The sequence below is a fragment of the Typopeltis vanoorti genome, chromosome 16 (genome assembly GCF_054136105.1).
Source record: "Typopeltis vanoorti isolate ZY-2024b chromosome 16, IOZ_Tvanoo_1.0, whole genome shotgun sequence".
NCBI classification, from domain to species: domain Eukaryota; kingdom Metazoa; phylum Arthropoda; class Arachnida; order Uropygi; family Thelyphonidae; genus Typopeltis; species Typopeltis vanoorti.
Genome location: NC_143564.1, coordinates 71,941,499 through 71,966,038, shown reverse-complemented (window position 1 = coordinate 71,966,038; position 24,540 = coordinate 71,941,499). Strand labels below are relative to the sequence as shown.

Here is a 24,540-nt window from a genome sequence, read left to right as displayed (position 1 = left end):
CTTATTCATTTTAGAACCCTCTTCAATTCCAACTGTTTTTTCTTGATCCCAGGTCATCCCATTCCTTTCCTGTCTACACATGCTCTCACATCCACTTGGAGCATCCACCTTTCTCATGCTGTGTACCCCTGTCCACCCTGAGCCTACCCATTTCCCTGTTCATCTTGCACACCCATTCTCTCATTTTCCATACTCATGCCATTACTTCCTCATTCATAACCACCTCTTCAATCTCTCCTGTCGTACTCTTCTGCTCTTCCACATCACTTCCCACTTCATCTGATTCATTCTATATACTCACTTCTTTACCTTCCAGCAACAGTCTCTCCAAGTGACTCGCACCATAACCACTCAAATGCAGTCCATCGCTCTCATACAATTGTCCTTCAAATTCATTCCACACATTATCTCCTCACACATTTCAGCCAACATACCATTCATAATTCTTGCTCTCCACCTCATCTCACCACAGTCATACCTAGGCAACACGCTTACTACCCTTCCTGTCACACTGTTCTCTTTTATTCTAAGCAGCCTCCTGATATCTATTCTGACATGCTCTTTGTCCTCTGTCAAGTACCTATTAAAACCATCAACTCCCTCGCATGCTCCCTCCTCATATCCAATGCCTCAATCACTCTACTCATTTTACCACCTAGAAAACATGCCTTGTGCATCCTCTTCTCCAGCACACCTTTAATCATTGAGTCGTCATACACGTATGGTCTTCATATACAGCTAGTACTGTTATGCTTCAGTCTCTGTCCTCACTGTTTCTTTTTTTTTTAATTGAAACCAAACCTTTAATTAATCAAGTGAAACAAGCACAAGTAACATATTTACACACACACGCACGCACGCATTAACTCTAGCCCTCCACAGGAATAGGTCTTCCTCAGTAGCCTACTGTGAGAATGAAATGTTTGAAGTTTTTAACCTCACTCAAGAATATAAATTAGATAATCTAGAAAAATTTTAACTTGTTCTAGATTATCTAAGGACCAATCTGGAAGACTTGCTCTTTGAGACCAAACATGTTTTTTTTTTTTTTTTTTTTTTTTTTTTTGAGCTACTTCAGGCCTTTATTATGGAATGCCAAAATGAGAAAGTCCAACATAAAAGCTTTCTTTAAATGTTCTAAATCAAATGTAAAAATTCAGCATTCATATTTCACAATTTTTCAGTGCCCAAAAGTTTCCTCATTCAAGAGAAGGAATCCTATTTATATTTTTTTTCCAAAGAAGGCAAAAAATTTAAGATTCCAAAAGTTACCCTTTTGATGTTTGTGCTCACTTTTTGGAAGTGTTATCTTTGAAAGTTCATTTTTATTTTTAATTATTTCTTTCTTTCATGAGTTGTTCATATCTGTCTTTTCCATTCTTATTCCTTAGTTCAGTTGTATCATTGAATTCACACTCCAAAGTCATTTCATCTGCTGATTGTATATCTGTGTCACGTCTTGGATGTTATAGGACTGTTGTGAATATCATAGGAATCTTGTGCTTTTGATGTTATACCTTTGGAAACAGGTATTATTTTCTCAGTTTATGGCTTCTCTGTAGCTAGTCAGTGTCCTTTGATTGGAAAGACTTACTTTACATCCCATTTAGAATGTAAAGACCCATTATACAGATTTTTTTTTCATCTGAAGGTAAGTTAACTGGGTTTCAAAGAAGCCGAGTTACTTAGCTGTGATAGGTCATTGAGCCTAACACTCAAAGGAAAATGGGTGAGTTAACCAGCCTATTATGAAAGTAGTGGGTTTCCCCCATCCCACAAAATAACAAAATGACCCAGAAAAAATTACCAGAATGCATGCAGTCAATACATTGACCACATAGTCTTTAGTTGCTAGAGTCATAATTCCAAACAACCACAACCCGCCATCTGTTTTTACATTTTACTCTGCTGTTTTTCCTTTTATCTTGTTCCTGTGCAATTAATTTCTTTTAAATTAACTGGTATGATTAATTCTCCTGTCTTCTTAGCAAAGGAAAATGCAGACATGATTTCTGTGATTTCTTGCATCAAGAAAGATTGGATGTTATTTAGGCAGTTTTTGTTAGGCAATGACTTTTGGGAAAGCCAAAACTAGATGTCCAAGTCTTCCACATTTGATGCATCCTTTATAATCTTGGGTGGTTGTAGAAACAAACTGCAACATGCAATTTGTATTCTGACTTTGGGATCATCCCACAATTCCCTGTTTATGAGAACCACTTCTCCTTTTATATGGAACTTGTTGTATTAAAGCATCCTCAATTTCTATCTAACATATTAAATTCTTCCCTCTCTCTCTCTCTCTAAATTGCTTTCATTGGTTTCTGCTCTGCCAGTAGTACATTCCAAAGCTTTCTTTCTGGCTGTATTAAAACTTTTTTAGTTATTTCATCTGTGGGGGAGATCTTCTATGATCTCTCCCACAGATATTATCCCTTATCCATGAGCAACACTAAACCCTTTCATACTCTTCCAGCTCCTACTCACATCTGAGTAAAAACCAGTTTTTTTTTTTTTTTTTAATTACTTTTGAGATAATTTTAGTAGTAACAAAGGTGATGTAAACTTATACTTACATAATTTACATTAGAATTTACATGTTAAAACCTGTATTATTCCTGGACAGAAAGTACTATGGTCTCTAGCTTTTCATAAACCAAAGTTTATAAGAGGATAGTGTATTGCTCTCGTTGATACATTTAACCGTTGCTTTCTGCATGGGCATACAGCATTGGAACTGAAGAATCCCAGTTAAGTTAAAGGGATGCCATGTTATCCCATAGTTCCCTTAACATGCACAATTCATATTACACATAACACTTTTTTGAAATTTTGAATAAACACACACACACAAAAATATAATCTTGTATTTGTATGACTAATCAGTTTTATCATATATTCCAGAATTCTGTTCATTCTAATTTATATAACATAATAAAATATTACAATATCTTTAAATCAGCATTTGTATTGTTATGTAATTGTTTTTAATTTTTCAGTGGGAATGCCTTTTTTCATGGTCCATGGTTTGTCACCCCACAAGAAGTTCAGCATCCACCCACAAGACTGTTCTTTAAGCAAGAAGTATTTTTAAGTTCTATTGAAGACACAAATCCTCTTCTGAGTATCATTGGTCGTTGTGCTGTTCTAGACTACAAAGATTACATTACTAGTATGTGTCATTAACGTGAATGAAAAGAATATAAAAAAAATTCTCATGTTAAATATGTGAAAGAGCATAATAATGTAGATATTGTAATTTCTTATAATTGTAGAAGAAGGTATTATCATTTCCTTAATTATCTTTATAGCATTTAAGTGATTTATCACTACTGTTTCATTTAGTTTGTTAAACTTTTCCATCAGTTCTTATATTCCATTTTAGATTGTAGAATGATTGTCATTGTATATGAAATAATCATCCTTATCAAACCTGGGTTTCTATATTACATAATCATTTTTTATATTTTAGATGAAAGATTATGCTAATTTACATGGGAAAGTGATCTTGTTCATCAAGGATTTTTTTATATGTACCTAGAAGGAGTGTACAGACCTATATTACATGATTAAGTTTACATTATTACTATCTCCTATCAATAGTTTTCTTCCAAATTAGTCTATTACTTGTCAACTCTCTCCAAATTGTCATTTCTAACATTTTGATTTTCTATGATACTTCTAACTGAATTAGTCCACCCAGAACTTGGTCTTCATCTGGGGCTTTTTTTCCTGAAATCTTGGCATCAAACACCTGTTTGCTAACCTTTCCTCTTCCATTCTGTTTTAAATGACCATACCACCTCAGATTAGCCCCCACACATGAATTCTTGAATGTTAACAATATCAAGTTTTTTCCTAATATCTCCATTTTAAATATAATTGTGTTGCTGATACTATGTGTTCAAGCTCCTATTTATCTAAGAACTCTCATATATTTATTTGTTCATTTATTTATAACCCAACTTTCAGATCCGTAACTTAAAACTGGTTTGAACATTGTTTTGTGTACTATTAGTTTTGTATTTTGGCTGATCTCATTCTTATTCCATATAAATTTATTCATTTGGCTCCCTGACATACCAGTTTTGATTATTCTGTTTTCTATTTCTAAATTTAATTTGTCTTCCTCACTAAATACTGTGTCAAAATAGTTGATATGTTGTGGTTAGTGTACCGACTTTCCAGCCAAAAGTCTGCAGCTTCGAATCCCACCATGGTCATGGATGTTTGTGATTGTCTCTGCAAATACTAATGGTGATAGTGGATGGTAGATGCCATTGATGTATTGGTTGGTGGTGTGGTGAAGACAGTGTTGTAGTGTAGATGCCCTACCTTGATGAGTCTTTGGACTCCCTGGATGTGTAACATAATAATAATAATATTTTATTCTATAGGTTCTCCATGGAGAAAGTGGCTGAAGTTTTTTTATGTTTCGTCTATTTTCATAGTTTGCTTTTTTTATTGCTGATTTTCATCACAAATTTGTTACAGCTATTATTCAATTTAGTTAGAGAATCCTGCAAACCTGCATTGGATGTGTTTAGGAGTACATCATATGCTAAGAGCTAAGTTTGATATCTAATATCAGGTTCACTGTCACTTTCTTTCATAATGTGATGCATGTACATGATGAATATGAGTGGTGATAATATGTACTCTTGTCTTACACCTGATTTTACATCAGACCATCTTCCTGTACCTCTTCAATTCGACTGCTTATAACTTAAATATAAACTATATATTGCTCAGTATAATATTCCATTTACTCCATGTAATTGTGGTGTTTTGCAAAACTTTTCTCTGGTCACCTTCTCATACCTTTTCCATATATATATATATATATATTTATACAAAACTTAAATTGAGTTGTTATATTCCCATAATTTTTTTTTTTAAATGAAAATCTGATTTTCACAATCTCTATTTGGCCTGAATCCAGCTTGTTCCTCCCCTAGTTTCTTTCCCACAATTTTTCTCAGCTTCTTAACACGTTTGCTGCCATCCTCCTCGGGCATAGTTTGTTACCGCGCGCCAAGCACTTTCACTTCTTCAAGGTCAGTACAAGTAATCTCGTGGCTGGCAGTAAGTATCATATGAGTATATTCGTAGTTGACTTGTGAGGCTCATATACCAACTACGAGTATACACTCACATTCGCTGCTACGCTCCGCACGCCAAGCAATTTCACTTCAATGTCAGTCAGTACGAGTATTCTTGTTGTTGCCGGCGGTAATCGACATACGAGTATATTCGTAGTTGGCTTGTGAGGCTCATATACCAACTACGAGTATATGTACTTGTAGTTGGCAGTGAATGTGTTAAGTATGCTTGCATAAATTTTATAGGGAAACTATAGTAGAGAAACTTGTCTCTAATTCTCGCATTTAGCTTTATTCAACCTTTTATAGATGAGACTATCAGAGTCCTACTATGATCATTTGGTATTTGACTTTCTCACCAGTCCCTCTGAATTATGCATTGTAGCCACTGCAAAACATTTATACCTCCATATTTGAGCATTTCTGGACAAATATCATCTACACCAGCTGCCTTTCTACATTTAGATTGAAAGGAAGAAATGATAATTATTCCTTTCTTCCAATCCTTCCGATTAATGTTGGAAGGTAATGAATTTTATTCAGTTAATTAAACCAGCATGTGATGAAGGCAACGTGGGATGGAGAATGCTGAATCTGGTAATAACATCAGAGGATTTGTCCTTACTAAGGCCAGCACAAGTGATCCTTCTGTCAGTCTTGACCTGGGAAAGCAGCTAAGCTCTGGAATTTTCAGTTTTCTGTTACTCAGCACCTTTTAAACCTTGTATCTGGCTAAGATGTGTGCGTGTTCTCTATATGGCCTTTTATCCCAGACACATTAGACTGTTCTTCTGTAACTCCTCCTTTTCGGTATACAGGAAGACAGGCACATACATTCTCAGAATTTCCAATTATCCTCCCTCCCTATAACAGTATTATTATGATTATTTCCACAGAAGTTACACTGTGGGAGACACCCACTAATCTTTATACACAATGCCTATCATACCTCTCCTTAATTCATTCTCTGTCAGGGCATTCACAACTAACTTGTAAGAATAAAATCTAGTCTGTGCACACTTTTACAAAGGAGCTCTATAAGAGTGGTACAAACAAAGTTCTTCAATATATGACAAACAGAGAGAAAACTAGGGTCACTCCTGGATTTCACTCTGTTCATCATGTATATTCTATTAAGGCATGTACTGATTTAAATGCCTTTCTTCTTTTCCTTGATTGTATTGTTAACTTCCTGAATCCACCATAGAATTATCATTTTGCTATCCTGTAGACAACCTGACTACATTCTTCTCTGGCCAAATCAAGCAGTATTTTCTTTGGGTTCTGCCAGTGAATTTCCAAGGTTTGATTCTGGTGTTTATGCTCTCTCATTTTTTATGAATAATATTTGTGCATTTGTGTTCAGTTTACCTGCAAAAGTTTCTCAAGTTTAGATTATTTTTAAAACTTTCTTACACACTTTTCTTTTTAATATAATATTAATTTTTGTCCTGCTCAAAATTAAAATCTGCATACTGTTGTGTCCTGAACTAGCATGAAGACATCACTATCAACAATAACATAGTCAGTGAGACTTTTCATCACTTGTTTCCTCTCCCTGTGAATTTGTGCACATCTTTATATTGGAACATAATCTTAGTAATGACTGATCCATGTCCTGAAACAGAAATCTAGCAAGTACTAATTAATGTTACTCTTTTGTCGAAATCTTCCCACAACCTTTCTATATGTCTGGTAATCATTTCCTACTCAGCTGTTTAGATCTCCAACAAAAATCAACTTTTCATTTTTTTACAAAACTGCCTTCTCTAATGCCACAAAAATTTTTTTCCAATTCTTCCTTAGTAGAATCCTCTAGAGGACCATAATTACAAATTAGTCTCATAGGCTAGTTCCATCTGATATGTGCCCTTATTACTGGATATTACTTGGCATTGTATAAGATTATCGAGATATTTAGTATTGAAAAACTATAGCTGCTACTCCTTTTCCCTGATCATTATTGCTTAAATATAACATCTTGTATTTATTATTTAGGGTACTTCACTTGTTTTTGTGTTCTGTGTTTCAGTGACACCTATTATGTTTATCTGGTACTTCTTCTGCTATCTCCATTCCTTTTCTGTTGATGGTGCCAAATCTTGAATTCTACTGATGTTCAGTTCAAGTTTGTTGCAGTAGCTGACCTTTCAATGTTAATTCTGTTTCCTGATAAACACAGTGAGTGTCATGTTTAATTTAGTGATGCTTGAGTTGGCATGAATTCCATCATATTATACCATCACTTTGTTTGGTTTAAGACAATAAGAATATAATTTGGTTGGCTAAATCCCAAATTTTGCCAGCACATCCTCATTCATTCCATGGCCAGGTAGATACTGACTGATGGAGTGTACTAGGTAAGAAGCCCTGATCAGTTTTCCAAATACATAAAATACTGCAATCTCTTTCCCTCCTCTTCTGGTTGCAGGAAGAATGGAGTTATGCAGTACTTTATCTACTTTATATAGGTTGTATTCATTTAGTGAAAAAACATTGCTAAGGTATCTCAGTTTGGTTTCAAGGGCTGTCATATGAACAAATAGCCCTTGCTCTGTGGTGTGTGTGTGTGTGTGTGTGTGTGTGTGTGTGTGTGTTTTGAGAATGCTGTGCTGTCAGGAGAAGTGGTGGCATCATTACTTATGTATATGTGGATTTTCTATAAAGAGGAAAGGATAACAAACCATTTGGTAGTTGTGTTATCAGCATGTCAAATGCAGAATTTGTTAAAACAAAATTATATGCCATGTACCCTCAAGGGGTGTACAGGATATGATAGTACTACATGAAAAAAATTACATCATTACTAACTTCCTATCTACAATTTTCCTCCAAATTAGTCTGTTACTTGTCAAGACTCCAACATTATCGGTTCTTATATTTCTATCGTGTAAGGCACTTTGTACCGTATCAATCCACCCATATCTTGGTCTTCCTCTGGGTCATTTTGCTGCCAACCTGGCAGAGAACACTTGTTTTGCTAATCGTTTTTCGCCCATTCTGTTTAAGTGACCATACCACCTGAGATTAGCTCTGCTAACGCATTCCTGGATGTTGACAATGTCAAGTTCTTTCCTAATATCCTCATTTTTAATATGATACTGCCATTGATGCCATCTATTCACGCCTATAATCTTTCTCAGGACTCTCATATCTGCGGTCTCTAGTCTTTGGTCAAGTGTTTTACTTCTGACCCAGCTCTCAGATAAGTTAAAACTGGTTTGAACACTGTCTTGTATACAGCTAATTTAGTGTTCCACTAATTTCTCTCTTATTCCTTATGAATTTATTCAGTTGACTTCCTACTATACTAGCTTTGCTGATTCTGTTGTCTATTTCTATATTTAATTTACCATCTTCACTAAAAATCGTGCCTAAGTAGCTGAAATGTTTCACTTGTTCCAAAGGTTCTCCGTTCACAACACCGTTGACATTTTCAATGATTCTGCCTATTTTCATTGTCTTTGTCTTTTTATTGCTGACCTTCATACCATATCTATTACAACAGCTATTCATTTTAGTCAGAGAATTTTGCAGACTTGTAGCGGATTTATTTAGAAGTATAACATCATCCGCATAAAGCAAAGAGCTGACATTAACATCTCCAATTTTGATATCATGTTTAATACCACTTTCCTTCATAATGTGATCCATATAGATCATGAATAACAGAGGGGATAATGTGCATCCTTGTCTCACACCAGATTTAACATTAAACCATCTTCCTGTACTTCCTTCAATTCTAACTGCTGACTTTCAGCTCAAATAAAGACTAAGTATTGCTTGATATAATGCCCCATTGACACCATATAACTGCAGCGTATTGAATAGCTTCTCTCTTGGCACCTTGTCATATGCCTTTTCCAAATCGACAAAACTTAAATACAGATCTCTGTTATATTCCAATGCTTTCTCGACTATTTGTCGTAAAGTGAAGATCTGATCCTGACAGCCTCTATTTGGCCTGAATCCAGCTTGTTCTTCACCAAGCTTTTCTTCCACAATTCTTCTCAACCGTTTCTCAAGTATGCTTGCATAGATCTTGCCAGGAACACTCAGTAGGGAAATATGTAAAGTATATATATATATGACAAAAAACACTTGTGTAATTTGTGATAATGTATAAATGTTATCACTGTACTAGAATTCTATTACATAATCTAATTTTTTTGTCTGTAATTATTTTCATCCCTGTTTATATGATGTGATGTATACATATGTTAAGTTTATGAAAATCTGAGTTTTTAATCCTCACTATCCACTACAGGAAGGCCAACAGAGATTCCAGAACAAGATGTTTTCATCTGTGAATCCCGTTATATGGAAGCTGAAAAGCAAATTCGCAGGTTACCAAAAGGATTAAAGGTTTGATGTGCAGTCTTTTATGTTATCATTGTTAAGTGTATCTGTTGAAAACACATATATTATGTCATTTCTAGAAATTATTCATGTAAAACATGTGTTTTAATTATTTAATAGACATGATATTATTATTATAAAAAGACCTCTAGGGAGTCAGGGACTTATTGAGGGAAGCGACATATCACTCATACCATCTCTTGAATTCGTTTGCACTATTTGCACTCACTACCTCCATAGGCATGCTATTCCAATCACATACAACTCTGTAATAGAAAAATCTATCTCTCATGCCTTTCTTGACTGTTTTAATTCTCAGCTTCCATGGGTGCCCATGAAGGACCTGTTTGGGATGGAGAGGACTCTTCCCCCCCCCCCCCCCAGTGGATGATATTCCTGTATTCTTTGCTACTTCTGAATTTTTTACTATTCTATCTTCAACACTCTCTAAGATCCAATGCCTGGCAACTGTGTTTGCTGTGCCATGCAACAAGCGATCATCTGAAAAGAGGGATCCTGGTAGTCTTGCACTACTCTGGCCTCTGATTTGGCAAAAAGGGCAGGGAAGGAGGTTTTTTTCATGAATAATATTTGTGTCTTCAGTTGACCTGTGAAAGTTGCTCAAGTTATGATTATTTTTAAAGCATTCCTACACACACACACACACACACACACACACACACACACACACACACACACACTTCTTTTTAATATTATATTAATTTTTGTCCTGCACAAAACTAAATGGAGATCACTTCCTGTTTCAAATTCTCTGCATACTCTTGTGTCCTAAACTATCATGAAAATATAACAATAACATACTCAATGAGAATTTTCTCATTGTGTCTGCAAAGCCATTGCAGATACTTTGGAAGAAAATCTTGCTAAAATCTCAGCAATGACTTCACATCTTCCCAAATTTTTAATATTGAAAGAGCAACAGGAGATACAGCTGAACCTTTATACAAATTGGCTGGAACCATACAATCAGCCATTCAAGGAGGACATGAAAAGGGCTCTTTTTAGTGTCTCATGTCAGTGCAGTAGATCTTGATGACATTCATTATGAATAAAACATTTTCCATCATCTTATTTGGATCTCCTTCTCTTAGTATACAACAGAATACTTTACTTACAAAATGAGGTCAGATTATTGGTGTAAGACAATTGTCATTGCCATTCCCAAACGAAAGGATTCAACACAAGCAAACAATTACTGTCCTATTGCTCTGACCAGGTGTCTTTGTAAGGTGAATGTCAGACTTCATTGATATTAGAAAGAAATGGTCTGCTGTCCAACACATAATGTGACTTTCATAGACACCAAATGATATTAGACCATTGGTCCATTTAGAAACATGTATAAAAGTTGCATTCCAAAAATGCAAAATCTAGTTTGTTTTCTTTGATATAGAAAACGTTTATGGCACAGCCTAGAAATATGGTATGTTAAAAAGATCTTTGTAGCCTAGGTCTCAGAGGACACTTTCCTGTTTTTATTAAAAACTTTGTCTAGTTGAGTTTTCCAAGTCATGAGAAGCACATAATCTCAGCTCTAGAAAAGCCATGGGAAATGGTTTCTTCTTCAACAAGAAGCCATTTCCCATGGCTCAGTCTTAAGTGTGATGCTCTTTGCTGTCCAAGTTAATTCAATCATTGAACAGCTTTTTCCCACAGTAGGTAGTGCTCTCTATATGTTGATGACTTACAATTTACTGTTACTCTAACATGAAGGTAGTTGAAAGACAACTTCCATGAGGTTTTGATTTTTCTATCTTTCCACACAAATTTGTGCCCTCCCTAGCTGAATCAATCAATGTTTTCTTCAGATTTTGTTTTCAGTTTCCATAGGCTCTTGTTTTCACACTGTTTCACCAGTGATATTTGTATATTTCAGTGTTTCTCAGAAAAGCTATGTCACTGATTATTTTGAAAACTTTTGTTCACATTTTTATTTACAGTAGGTTATCAGTTTTTAACCTGCCCAAAACTAACTAATTATTACTTTCTACTTTAAAAGTAATAATTAGTTAGTTTTGTCTCCTTTATCTCTCTTGCATCTTGAACCGGTCCATATGCCATGCATATTTTTGTGTGTTCTCTCTGTCTGAATTTAAGTTTATCTTTATGGTAAAACAAGGTACTAATGATAGTCTGTTTTTTGTCTCAGGAACATCAGTTGCATCAAATGGTATTTTTGTAATTCCTCTGCTAGCTCATTCTCCTTTCCACTAATGTTTCTTTCACTGATGGGCATCTCTCATTGGTTCTGTTGAGTTTGTAGTTCTTCCTGTAATAACATTTTACCGTTCACCTAGTTCCCAGATGAAAACAAGGGCACCCCTGTTTGTATAATGGAGTAGCATTCCCACCAGCACAACTATGTTTACATTGTACCATCACAAACACCAAATCATTTATACATGACAAGAAATTATATTCTTGTTTTAATCCTTTACCCAAGCATAAGCAAACAAAGTTTGCATGTGATACTCTTCACTAGTCAGCTTGCATATAGAGGCCATTGACTTCTCATCAGTAGCCCCATGTGATGTTGATATCGTGTGATTCTTTGTTATCGTGCCAAATATGTACATCAGAAGGGGCAGTTGCCTCATTATTTCATTATGCAAAGCATACTTTCTTTCAGATGTATATTGCTGTGCATTATGGGAAGGATCATTACCCAGACTGGTAATGATCCTTCCTTTATTGAGGTGTTATCAGTGGGGAGCTAGACCTAGGAAGATACTATTGTTAAATCAATGGAAAACTGATATATTTTCCATATATGATGGTGACATGAAAAGTTCTCGACCTTGACCATAGATGGCAGCACTATCGGCAAGATTTTTTTTTTTTTTTTCCCTAAGTTGGTACATCTGTCATAAGTATTCATGTGAAATTGCAAGTCATTCTGTCAAGTAGCTTGTTTTATACAGCTGTCTAAAGCAAAAGTGTTGTCTGCATTATCCCTTGGAATGGATAAAATTGAGCATCGTGCGGTTATAAAATTCTTTATAAAAGAAGGTTTAATGCTAAAAGAAATTCATTCAATGTTCATAAAAGTTTATGGGCACTCTTCTCCTTCGTTTTCGACAATTAAGAAATGGGCTGCCTAGTTTAAACATGGCCATACCAGCCTTGAAGATGATCCACTGAAAGGACATCCAATAAGTGTAACAACACCAGAAATCATTGATCAAGTGCACGATATGGTATTGGATGAATGGTGAGTCAAAGTGAGAGAAATTGCTGAAACTATAGGCATTTCAAAAGAATGTGTAGGATATATTTTGCATAAAGAATTGCAAATGAAAAAGCTTCGCACAAGATGGGTGCCGTGCATGCTCACAGCAGATCAAAAATGCACTCGCATGAAAATCTCTGAACAGTACTTGGAGCATTTTAACAAGAATAAAACTGATTTTGTGCGTCAATTTATTACTATTGATGAGACTTGGATTCACCATTACACACCAGAATCCAAACAGCAGTCAAAACAGTGGACAGAAGCCGGTTGTTCAGCACCAAAGAAGACAAAGTCAGTTCCATCAGCAGGAAAGGTCATGGCATCGGTGTTTTGGGATGCTAATGGCATTTTTGTTTATTAATTATCTTGAAAAGGGTAAAACAATAACCAGGGAATATTATTCCGATCTTTTAACCAGACTAGATGAAAACATTTGTGAGAAAAGACCTGGTTTGCAGAAGAAAAAAATCATCTTTCATCAGGCCAATGCACCTGCTCACAAAGGTGTTTTGGGAATGGGAAAATTAAGGGATCTGCACTATGAATTGTTGGAACAGCCAGCCTATTCCCCAGATTTGGCTCCCTCTGACTTCTGTCTCTTCCCAAAACTAAAACTCTTCCTCACTGGTCAGCGTTTTTTTTTTTTTTTTTTTGATTCAAGAGGTGATTGCAGCTGTAGAGGGGTATTTTGCAGATCTTACTGAGAACTACTACAGGGACGGGATAATGACATTTGAACATCGCTGGAATAAATATATTAGTCTTAAGGGAGATTATGTTGAAAAATAAAAATAATTTTGAAATTATAAACTCGTTTTTTCATTGTTAAGACAAGAACTTTGCAGACCACCCTCATACAAGTAGTAAAATGGTGTATCACCATATCATTAGAATACTCTGGATCAGTGGTGTAAAATATACTTCTGTGTACAGATATTTTAATTCTGCATTGATTTAACTTTAGTATCTTATTAAGTCTCGCTGATGAGACCGCAATAAAGGTTTAAACCATTCTGTAAAGCAGACTTGTGATGATGCTTTGTATTGTAGTAAACTGAAGTAGTTGATGTGAAGTCAACCCCTGTGTGCAAGTAGATTAATCATGAAGATATACTTATATACCCACTTTGTTTGCTTGCACTTGGTTAAAGAATTAAAATAAGAATATAATTTCGTATTAAGTATGATATATTTCATAACCAAGCAAAAAATAAAAATAAATGAAATACTTTATAAACACCAAACCACTTCGTGTTTGTTTTTTAAACTATACAGAGTTTAAAAACTAAACTAAACTAAAATTTGGTCAGATAAGTCCCAAATTGCCAGTCCTTCATTTGTTCAGATACAGATGAATACCTAATAATGAGTGCACCACAAGAAAGTAAGAATCAGGTACAAAGTCAGATTCTCTGGCTGGTTCTTCAAATTTCTTGCTATCTCTGTTACTATTTCTTACTATCTCCTCCACTATGTAGGTAGCTTGACCTTTCAACAACTCAGAAAGCAACTTTATTTCATGATGTTCTTATGTTTCATTATACTGTCATTTTAAACAACAATCTTTTTTATCTGAGTCCCAACCACAAAAGGTTGTAGATATATGGTACATTGTTTTTAGTACCATGGGTGCACTAAGAGTTAGATAATCCAGAAAAATAATTTAGTACCATGCACCAGAACTTGGTGCGAGAACCATGTGTTCTCGCACCAAGTGATGAAATTCATCTATCACCTAAAAGGCATTCAACTTATTGCTCAGAGAGCAGTTTGCTATCTGCTCTGCCAGCCATGCTGAACTAAAAGGCAGTAAATTGATAATCATCAAAGGACAGTGAAAAAAAAAAAAAAGGAACAAAGGATTATAATAAACAATAATAGCCTATTTCAGTAGCTCAGTTGCTAGAAGCCTCTTTGTGTTTACTGCAAAAACTGAAGATTTGAATTTCCTGTAAGGCATGAATGTTTGTAAAAGCCTATTCTTGATGAGTTTGCAGTGCAATTTCTTCATTTTATAACACTCATCATACAATATACTATAAGGGTACTATGTGAAAAGTTTACATTATTACTAGCTTCCTTTTGACAATTTTCCTCTAAATTAGTCTTCTGTTATCTGCCCGGTCTTCCACATTAATAGATCTTATGTTTCAGTCTCCTGGCAAGTAGCATGTCTAACTGCATCAGCCCACCTACATCTATATCAAACACCTATGTTGCTCATTATGTTGAATTTTTTCTTGACAATTTTGTGCTTACTGATTTGTATTCCCTGAGGATGCCAATAGAAAAAGATTGGCGAAACATGTAGGAGGATAAAAATAAAGCTACTTGATAAAGATTTTATAAAAAAGTGTTATAGACCTATGTTGCTCATTTTTCCTCTCTCTGTTTAATTGACCACCAGCTGAGATTAGCTCTGCTCATACATTCCTGAATGCTAACAATTTCAAGTTCCTTCTCAATATCCTAATTTTTAATATAATTCTGCCATTGATGCTATCTATTCACTCCCTTAATTTTTCTCAAAACTCTCATATCTGTTGTCTCCAGACCATGATCAATTGTTTTACTTTTAATCCAGCTCTTAGATTTGTGTGTTAAAACTAGCTTTGACACTGTCTTGTATACTGCTAGTTTTGTGTTCTAATTTCTCTCTTATGCCAATGATGAAAAGAAGCAAAAAAAAAGGTATCACTTTAGAGCAAAAACTGACATTAAGTGTAATAAAATTAGTTTAATCCTTTATCTAAGTGTGAGTAAACAAAGTTTGCGCCTGAAAGTATCTTCAGGACTGGGGTAAGGTGGTACAACACCAGGCAACTCGTTGCAAAGGTGGAGCAAGATACCAACACTCCTATCTCAGTATCTCCTCTAATGCAAAACACATCTCCTTGCGGATATGTCTAATATTATGCATTAAGGGAAGGGCCACTACCCAGACTAGTTTCGACCTTTATTGAGGTCTCTTCAGTGGGATAAGTGATATGAATGAGGTGATGGTAAATCAAAAATTGCATGTGAAAAATACCAACCAAGGACATAACTTTAAAAGAATTTGAATCACTGTTTGGAGCTGTTGAAATTTTAAAACAACAACTTAAGGATATTGGCCTTAACCTGGATTCCGATATTCAAGTCTGCTGAAATGTTGACAAAGCTATAAGCTGGCTGTTACTACAAGATGAATACACAGAATATGAAAAAAAAAAAAAAGAAGAAAAAATTAAAAAATATATATATATGAACAAGGTGCATATTACCTTGTCCAGATATTTCTCAAGAAAATAATTTTCTTTTAATACACTTGCATGTCACTAAAGAAAGAGCCATGCAGCTTAATTTTTGCAATGTAAATTACATTGATAAAGTGGATATTAAAGATTCAACATTATTTCAAAGCCAAAAGTAGAAATTATTGAAGCTTTGTAAAATTGACCAGAGAGCTTACAAGAATACAATCCTTGTCATCACAGTTGCCTTAGTTTGCATTACTTAAAAGAACACTACCATTGTCCAAGCATCAGTATCACCTTTTATTAGTGCAGTATAGCATCTGTTGAGGTTGGAAGTTTTTTAATGGTATAGGGGCATTTTTATTCTAGTCTTCAGAAACAACAGACGTAGTAAATATTTATCCATTCCTGAATAAAATGAATACTTCTATACAACTTCTTCTAATGTATTATAAGAAGTTGTTGATATACAACAAAATACTAGCATATGGGAGATACCTAAAGATAAGCGACTGATGGCAGTCTTAAAACTTTTGTATATCAATAAAAATGCAATCATATGGTCAAATTGATGTGAATTTTGTATCGTGGGTTGCATAAGCCATTCAGTTGGGTTTGCATGACAGCAAACCCAACTGAAATCGGCACATGATGCCACTGATATATATATGTATATATATATTTTTTTAGACACACACAGGGGTTGATAAATTATGCAAAACTCTACTCCCCATGCTAAAAATATAACTTGACCAAGATCACCCAGTATTTTAATAACATGTACCAATAAGTCAATATGATTGACAGTGTTATACTATGGTTGGAGAAGTTTGTTTTTATTTATTTTTTTATTAAATAAAAATATTTTATTTTGATCATTCTGCAGCTACTTGCCGACTACCAAAATCTATTCACCATGGGCAAGGGAAGTAGTGTATTTGTCTAGAGCCCTGTGTGTGTGTGTGTGCGTGCGCTGCTTGGAAAGAAGTCAGCAGACACCATAGTGTAAGCAACAAACAGCCACAATGCCTACTTTAATGAGATGCAGGACCTCCTTTTGCTGGAATGACTGCAGCCATCCTATGGGGCATAGATTCCAAGTATATGCTAGTGATCAGTGGAATTTTGGACCATTCTTCCTGTAGACATGTAATGAGGTCCTGGACTGTTGTAGGGTGGACATCCCTTGACCTCACCTGATGCTCCAGTTCATCCCACAGATGTTCAATAGGATTGAGCACGGCTCTGTGGAGACCAGTCAGGTGTGGTGACACTCAGGTCTACAAACCACACAGTTATAGTAGCAGCCTTGCCACATAATGCAATGTCTTGTTGAAAGAAACAATGGTCAGTTCTGTAGAAATGTCACAAAGTGGAAAGCTTTGTATTGTCCAGAATGTTCAGACCTCTCAGAGTTCAGTGTTTGAGGCACCACGAACAGATGACTGAGGCTAAACACTGGGAAAAACTTGACAATACCATCACACCAACACTTCCAAGTTTCATATTTGGGATTTCACTCTATGGTAAGAGATGTTCACCAGGCATCCACCACACTCATCCATCTGCTTGGTAGAAGTTGTAACATGATTTGCTGCTTCATAACACAGCTTTAGCTTTCAAAGCTTCCACATCCCACCATACTTACTCTTTGTACACTGAAGATGACACTTCATGTTGGTTTGGATAATGTGAGACTTGCATATTATGGTCCTGCCATGAAAACCTATTTTGTGAGCCTCGGATTTGAACATTTTTGTGCAGGTTAATGTTCCAGTTGATGCTTAGAACTCCACATTCGGTGTGTCGCCCAACAAAAGGTGGTTTTTACAAATTATCCTCTGTAGCACCCTTCAGTCACATTTGGTGAGTGTGGTGTATTGTCCACTGCATGTAGCATTTGCAGTTGATTTCCTGTGCTTCAACATCAGTATGGTATCACTAATTGTTGACCAGGGGGTGTCCTCATTTGTCAACAATTTGCCAAACAGGTAAGCCTTCAAAATGGCATCCTATCACAACTCCCCTTTCAAACTCCATCAGTTCCCTTCTCGCAGCCGTTTCACCCAGACCTAGTTGCACAAATTTGGGAGCATCATATTCTTCCAATTATACCATCTATAGGCATGTGACTCATTGCATGGCATGATATACCTTTCTCATTAGGTGTCCATTGACATCTTTCCAAGCATTGTACACTGTGTTATTAGAGTACAAATAATTACCTTTTTCATAAACTCTAATATCAACAGTCATTAAATTCATTAGTTAATATGTATAAGAAATCTGAAATTACAGTTTATCAGGTATGATCCAAAGAGCAGAGCTAGAATCAGGGTATTCACTATGCATAACAAAATGCCTCTCTTTCTTAACACTACCATCAGTATTATCCATAAAAATCATTTTTATTTACTTGGCAGTGACCCAAGTCATTCCATCAAGTTGTTCAACTGAAAACATATCACAGAACTATCTGAAGTTCTGTGATATGTTCTGTGAAGAAAAATTATCAGAAGAAAATCACAGGGGAAAAAGTTAAGGAAAACAGTGATTGAAAAAAAAAAAAAAATGGCAGGTTAAGGATAAATTATTACTTAGAGCATTCTAGGTTATAAATTGATTGATAGCAGAACTTCTGATTGCCATACTTTTCATAATAAGCAAGGTATGCTATTTTTAAGGATGAGAATTCACTGCAGTGAAACACATTAATACTCAAAGAATATCACTATACAGTCCAATTGTAAGAGAAACCATGATTTTGGAATGGCCGATTTAGATTCCTCTGTGCATACTACAAAAAATTTAATTACAGAAATACTGTTCATATTTTTTTGAATAAGTTTGTAAAATGAACTGATTTTTATAATTGCAGATTTGTATTTCTAGCAATAAAATAAATAATGCTCTTCATGTGTGCAATAGTTTTATTTAAATTTTCAGAAAATTATTGTTTCACCTGAGGTCACTGAGGATGAAAATTACATCTTTAGGAAGCCAATTTTCCCACAGAAGGTAGGAAGTAATTAAACTTACTATATAAATTCACTGGCTGTTTTTATTCAACCCATCAGGTAAAAATTATTTTGCTTTCTTATACCATATATTTAATGATATTCAATAATTTAGATTTGTTACTTCGAGAGTCCAACTTGATGCATGGATTATTCTACACACACACACACACACACAAAGCTTACTTGGTTTCTATAATCTAATCTCAGCGCTATGCTTTCTGAAATAATTGAAAAACTGATAATATTGAAACAATATTATATAAAAAAAAAATTATAACTAAGCTGAAATAGTACTGCAACAATCTCTGCTTTAGAATGTAACATGCTGACATGTCTGTTCCTCTCATCACTTTTGACTATACTGTAGAGAAGAACTCAACCATTCCAGTCAGAAGAGATGTTAATATAGGATGCCATAGCTTTGGCCTATCCATTCTCAACTCTTTTAGGTTTGTTTATGGAAGTGTTGTGCTTGGAAAAATAAGCAGCAGTGGGTAAGCAATACTTCTGAATGATGCAGTGCATCCTGTGATATGGCAGTTTATTGGAAATAACTCATTTTACCATAAGAATGCATCATATTATGCTACAGTTTCTTCTTCAGCATGATTTGAGAAAAATACGGAAAAACTTTTTAGCATACACAGAATTCTAATCTCAACCCAATAGAAATCCATTGGAACAAACCGGAATGTGGTGTTTAGGTTAATCCATTGAATCAAATAATTGTACATTGGCTAGTCATCATATTAAAGGAAAACTATTGCAGAATACCTGATTCATATTATCACAAAGGGAAGAAGAACCTAAGTAGGGTAAAATATGTGATCATGACTAAAGGGCAGCCACATTCTATTGAAGATGTGCAGTGTAGAGAATGAATGGCATCAGAATTATAATGTTGCTCCACTACTTATTTCAGCATAGTGTATAAAAGAAATTTATGATAAATTAAAGAATATTCTTTCTCTCTCTTTCTATTGAGAGGGAAGCACAGTTGTACAGATGTGCTTGAGAAAGACAGCATATAATGAGAATTTTTTTTGATGCCTACTGATGACCACATGAAGATTCATATTTCAAAACTCTGTGTTGAATAAAGCTGAATGGAATTAAATAATGTTTATTTTATTAGATAAAATCTTGATACAAGTTAATAGTCAGTATAAGCGTCTACTAATAACTGGACTCATTCTTTACACATATTGTAAATTATCTGCTTAAGAATTATCAATACATTAGCACAAAAAACGTATATTTAATATATTGCTAGATATTCTAGTTTGAAAATAACAAACTATCATCAGTGGCTTGACAGGAAACAGTTTTTTACAAGGTAGAATACAAAGAATTGATCATTCAAAAATAGAATGAGCTGCTTGATGGTACATCGCTAATCATCATATCATCATTGGAATAAAAGTAGAAGGAACCGTCATGGGAAGTCCACTTTCCCCTGCTCCAGCCAACTTTTATTTGGCGCATTTAGAAGACATCCTGTTTTCATCTATGCAAGGTGTTAAATTAAATAACAAGACTGGTTGCAAAAATGTGGTTTTATTATTACGATTGCACTACTTAATTGTTATCCCCTTCAACATAATCCCCTCCTCTATCTATACACCATTGCATACGAATTTTCCATTGTTGGAAGTAGCGCTGCCATTATCTCCTTTACCTCATCCACTGCAAGTCTGGCTGACAGCAGAGCCAGACTTGCAGGAGAAGATCATCACATGTGATGAGACATGGATTTTCCAGTACGATCAAGAAACAAAGAGACAATCGATGCATGGAAAACTCCCACATCCAAGAATGGAAAAAGCAAGAAAGAGTAAGTTAAAACTGACGGCAATGCTGATCATTTTTTTTATATCAATGGTTTGGTAATGGTTGAATGGGTACCAGAAGGTCAGACAGTTAACCAACAGTTATTACCTTCAGGTTCTGGCCAAGCTGAGAGAATGAGTGAGGAAGAAGAGACCCCGATCTGTGGTAGAACAATGCCTGGATTCTCCTCAGAACAATGCTCCACCCCACAGTCCACTGTCTGTAAAGCAGTATCTGGCTGATAAGAAATCCCAGTGTTGGACCATCCACCTTACTTTCCGGACTTAGCTCCATGTGACTTTTACCTTTTTTCCAAAGTTGAAATCCGCATTGAGGGGCATCCTTTTTCAGTCAGTGGATGAGGTAAAGGAGAAAACGTCAGCACTACTGAAGTAGACAATACCTGATGACTTGCAACACTGCTTCCAACAATGGAAAATTTGCATGCAAAGGGGTATAGATAGAGGAGGGGAGTGCGTTGAAGGGGATAACAATTAAGCTGTACAATTGTAATAATAAACCACGTTTTTGCAACCAGTCTTGTTATTTAATAGCCACCCTTCGTATACCCTCAACCTTCATTTTGGGTTAGATATATAGACAACATTTTTGCAGTGTGGTCTCTCCTTACCTTCCATTTTAGCCGAAATCCATACTTTACACCCTCATATCAAGTTCACCATGGAAATTGAAAAAGATAACAAATTATCCTTTTTAGACATCCTTATCATCCGCTCACCATCAGGTAATTTAACATCTGTTTACAGAAAACCCACTTTTACTGGATGTTACATTCTCAAACAATCTGCTCGTCATCCTTCTCAAAAGACAGGAATCATGAAATATTTAATTCGATGAGCTAGAACTAATAGTTCAACTCCCCATCATTTACAGAAAAAACTTTCTACTATCAAACAAAATATGAAATTAAATGGCTTCTCCAAAAAGACTACACAACATCTGTTCGAATCCTACAAGCTAAACCAAAACAACAAATAATCAATATGTCAAGTTCCAATTCCATATATCTCCAGAATTTCAGAACCAGTTTCAAGAATTCTGAAGAAATATGATCTAACAGCTACTTATATTCCTATCAAAAATCATCCGCTTATTGTCTAAAGATAAATGCTCAACTGTGTCTCTTCCTGGCATATAACAAGTTCCATGTGACTGCCATCTTTCGTACTTTGGATAAACTGGATGCTCTATACAAATAAGAATACAAGAACATCAATCTTGTATTCTTCACAACAAATCCGATAAGTCTGGATTGGAGCAACATGGAATAGAGACATACTACAACATTCTCTGGTCCAGAACTCGCCTTCTACACAGAGGTCAGTATAAATTCGAATGCCTATTCAAAGAGAGTGCTGAGATCTTACTTCAGCACCCTAACTTGAATCGGAATGACTGCATATCCTTGTCAAAAATATGAAAAAGTTTGATCTGAATAACACATAATGTTTTTTTTTTTTAATTAAGACCTTCTAGATACTACATCTGTCTAATGATATCTTTATATGATTTTATAATTAAGTTGCTTGTATGGCTTAATTTATACGTGTAATTTATTTCTGCACTCTTATTTTACCTTTTTCCTTTTTCCAGCGAAATATCATGATTAGCGATGTAACATCATGCGGCTCGTTCTAATTTTGAATTATCAATTGCTTGTATTCTACCTTGTAAAAAACTGTTTCTTGTCAAGCCAGTGATGATAGTTTGTTATTTTCAAACTGAAATATCTGGCAATATATTAAATATACTTTTCTTGTGCTAACATGTTGATAATTCTTAATTTCATATCACAAATTTCTCTCAAAAGTAAAATTATCTGCTTAATTTGTTGTAACTTAGGTGGATTGCACTTCTAACATTTCTGTACCCTGTCCCAACAAATATTTTTTTTTCATTTATCAGATGAGAGATCAACGTGTTTTCAGCACTTTAAACAATCAACATAATTTATATTGTTAATTATTGATCAGTCGTTGTGTGTGTGTGTGTGTGTGTGCGTGTGTGTGCGTGTGTGTGCGTGTGTGTGCGTGTGTGTGTGTGTGTGTGTGTGTGTGTGTGTGTGTGTGTGTGTGTGTTTCTGCCTAAGTAGTGAGAAAAAATCCAAATGGGGCTAAGGATGAGATGATCATTACAGATTAGATCTTTTCTTTTATTAATTGAATGGGGTCATTGGTGATCTGATATAAGGACTGAGTTTATGAAGTGCAAATGTGACTTTAATATTGGGTTTTTTGAGTACATAGTGAACAGTCTAAATACTTACTGCACTGTGTGATGGTGTATGATCTATAACATTCTCTTTCGTGTCAAACATGTATGGTTAATTAATAAGCATTCTTTTGAAGTAATCAGATGATATGTCCTAAATCTGTGACTTAAAGTGATATTGGAGAGAGCCAAATGATAAAATATATCTGTGTTCATTGTCTTTGATATGTCTCAATGTATAAAAACATCGAGACATAAAACATTATGCAATAAATTTTTGTTCATAGTTAACAGTTCTTTCAATAACAGAGATGTTTTCTGTAATAGACTCAGTTCTCTATTTTATTATTATTATTATTAACACCTCCCTGGAGTCAAAGGACTCATTGTTGGAAGTACACATTGTTACACTCAAACTGTACTTATTAAATGTATCCATATTCACCAAAATGTGTCTTTTGACTCCAGGGAGGTCTGATGTTGATAAGAATAATAATAATAAAACAGAGAACAGAGTCTATTGTGCTTTGTAATACATTCCACACACTAACCATTCTCTGTGCAAAGTGCTAGCACCTATGTCCCTGCTCACATCCTCCTTATACAACTTTCAGGTAAGCCCCCTTATTCTACCCCTTCTGACATTCTAAAAAATTTCTTTCACATTAACCTGGTAATAACTCTACCAACTTAACTGTCCCAGTCATATCCCCTCTCTTTCTCCTGTTCACAAGGTTTTGCAAAGCACATTCTCACAATCTGTCTTCGCATCCCAAAGACCAGTTACAACCTTAAGTTGGTCTTCTCTAGCCCTTTTCCAATATATCCTCATCACTATGAAAACCAGGAAACCAAATCTGTGCACAATCCATGGGAGGTCTGATCAGGACCTTATGTATTGGAACTAGAACTTCTATTTCTGCATCATTGCCATAATCTGATGTATGACTTCACAACATGTGCAGTGTGACCTCTGCACTTCAGATCCTTGTCCACCATCACTCCAAGCTCTTTTATCTCCTCAACTTCCTTCAAAATTTCCCCACTAGATGTATATTTTGCATTTTGTTTTTGCCTACCAAATTTCAGAATCTTACACTTTGCAATATTGCAACTATGCAGGTTGGTTAGATGCTGCAAATATACTGTTTGTACAGATAGGCTTTCTGTACATTTTGGAGTTTTTTTTCCCCTAACAAGAATATCTAAAAATGTGAATGTTCCCATGTTCCCATTCACTTCTATTCCAAATATACAAATGAATTTGTTGATGAATTCAAGAAATGCAGCGTAGCCAAATGATGAATTCAGTTATCTACTTATGGATTGAAGGTCTGAGTTTGAAGTGAATGGAAATTCAGGAATATTATTTCCATGAAGCATACTATGGACAAGTTCTCAGTATGTGGGAAAAGGAGAGTTCATGGCCAATCTGCAGATTTTATATATTCTGTTTTTCCAATAGAATAACAAAAAATTGAGACTGTCATCATCATCACCACCAGATT

At 35.1% G+C, this 24,540-nt stretch overlaps 1 protein-coding gene across 6 annotated transcripts in view; it reads left to right on the top strand.

Moving 5' to 3' along the window:
• polybromo (protein) overlaps positions 1–24,540 on the top strand; it is a 686,480-nt gene that overhangs the window by 455,584 nt on the left and 206,356 nt on the right. For all 6 annotated transcript variants that reach the window (XM_090406695.1, XM_090406694.1, XM_090406697.1 and 3 more), the window contains 3 exons: positions 3,000–3,172; positions 9,370–9,467; positions 18,897–18,968. In XM_090406695.1, coding sequence (XP_090262821.1) covers positions 3,000–3,172; positions 9,370–9,467; positions 18,897–18,968 — 343 coding nt within the window. The remainder of the gene's footprint in view (positions 1–2,999; positions 3,173–9,369; positions 9,468–18,896; positions 18,969–24,540) is intronic.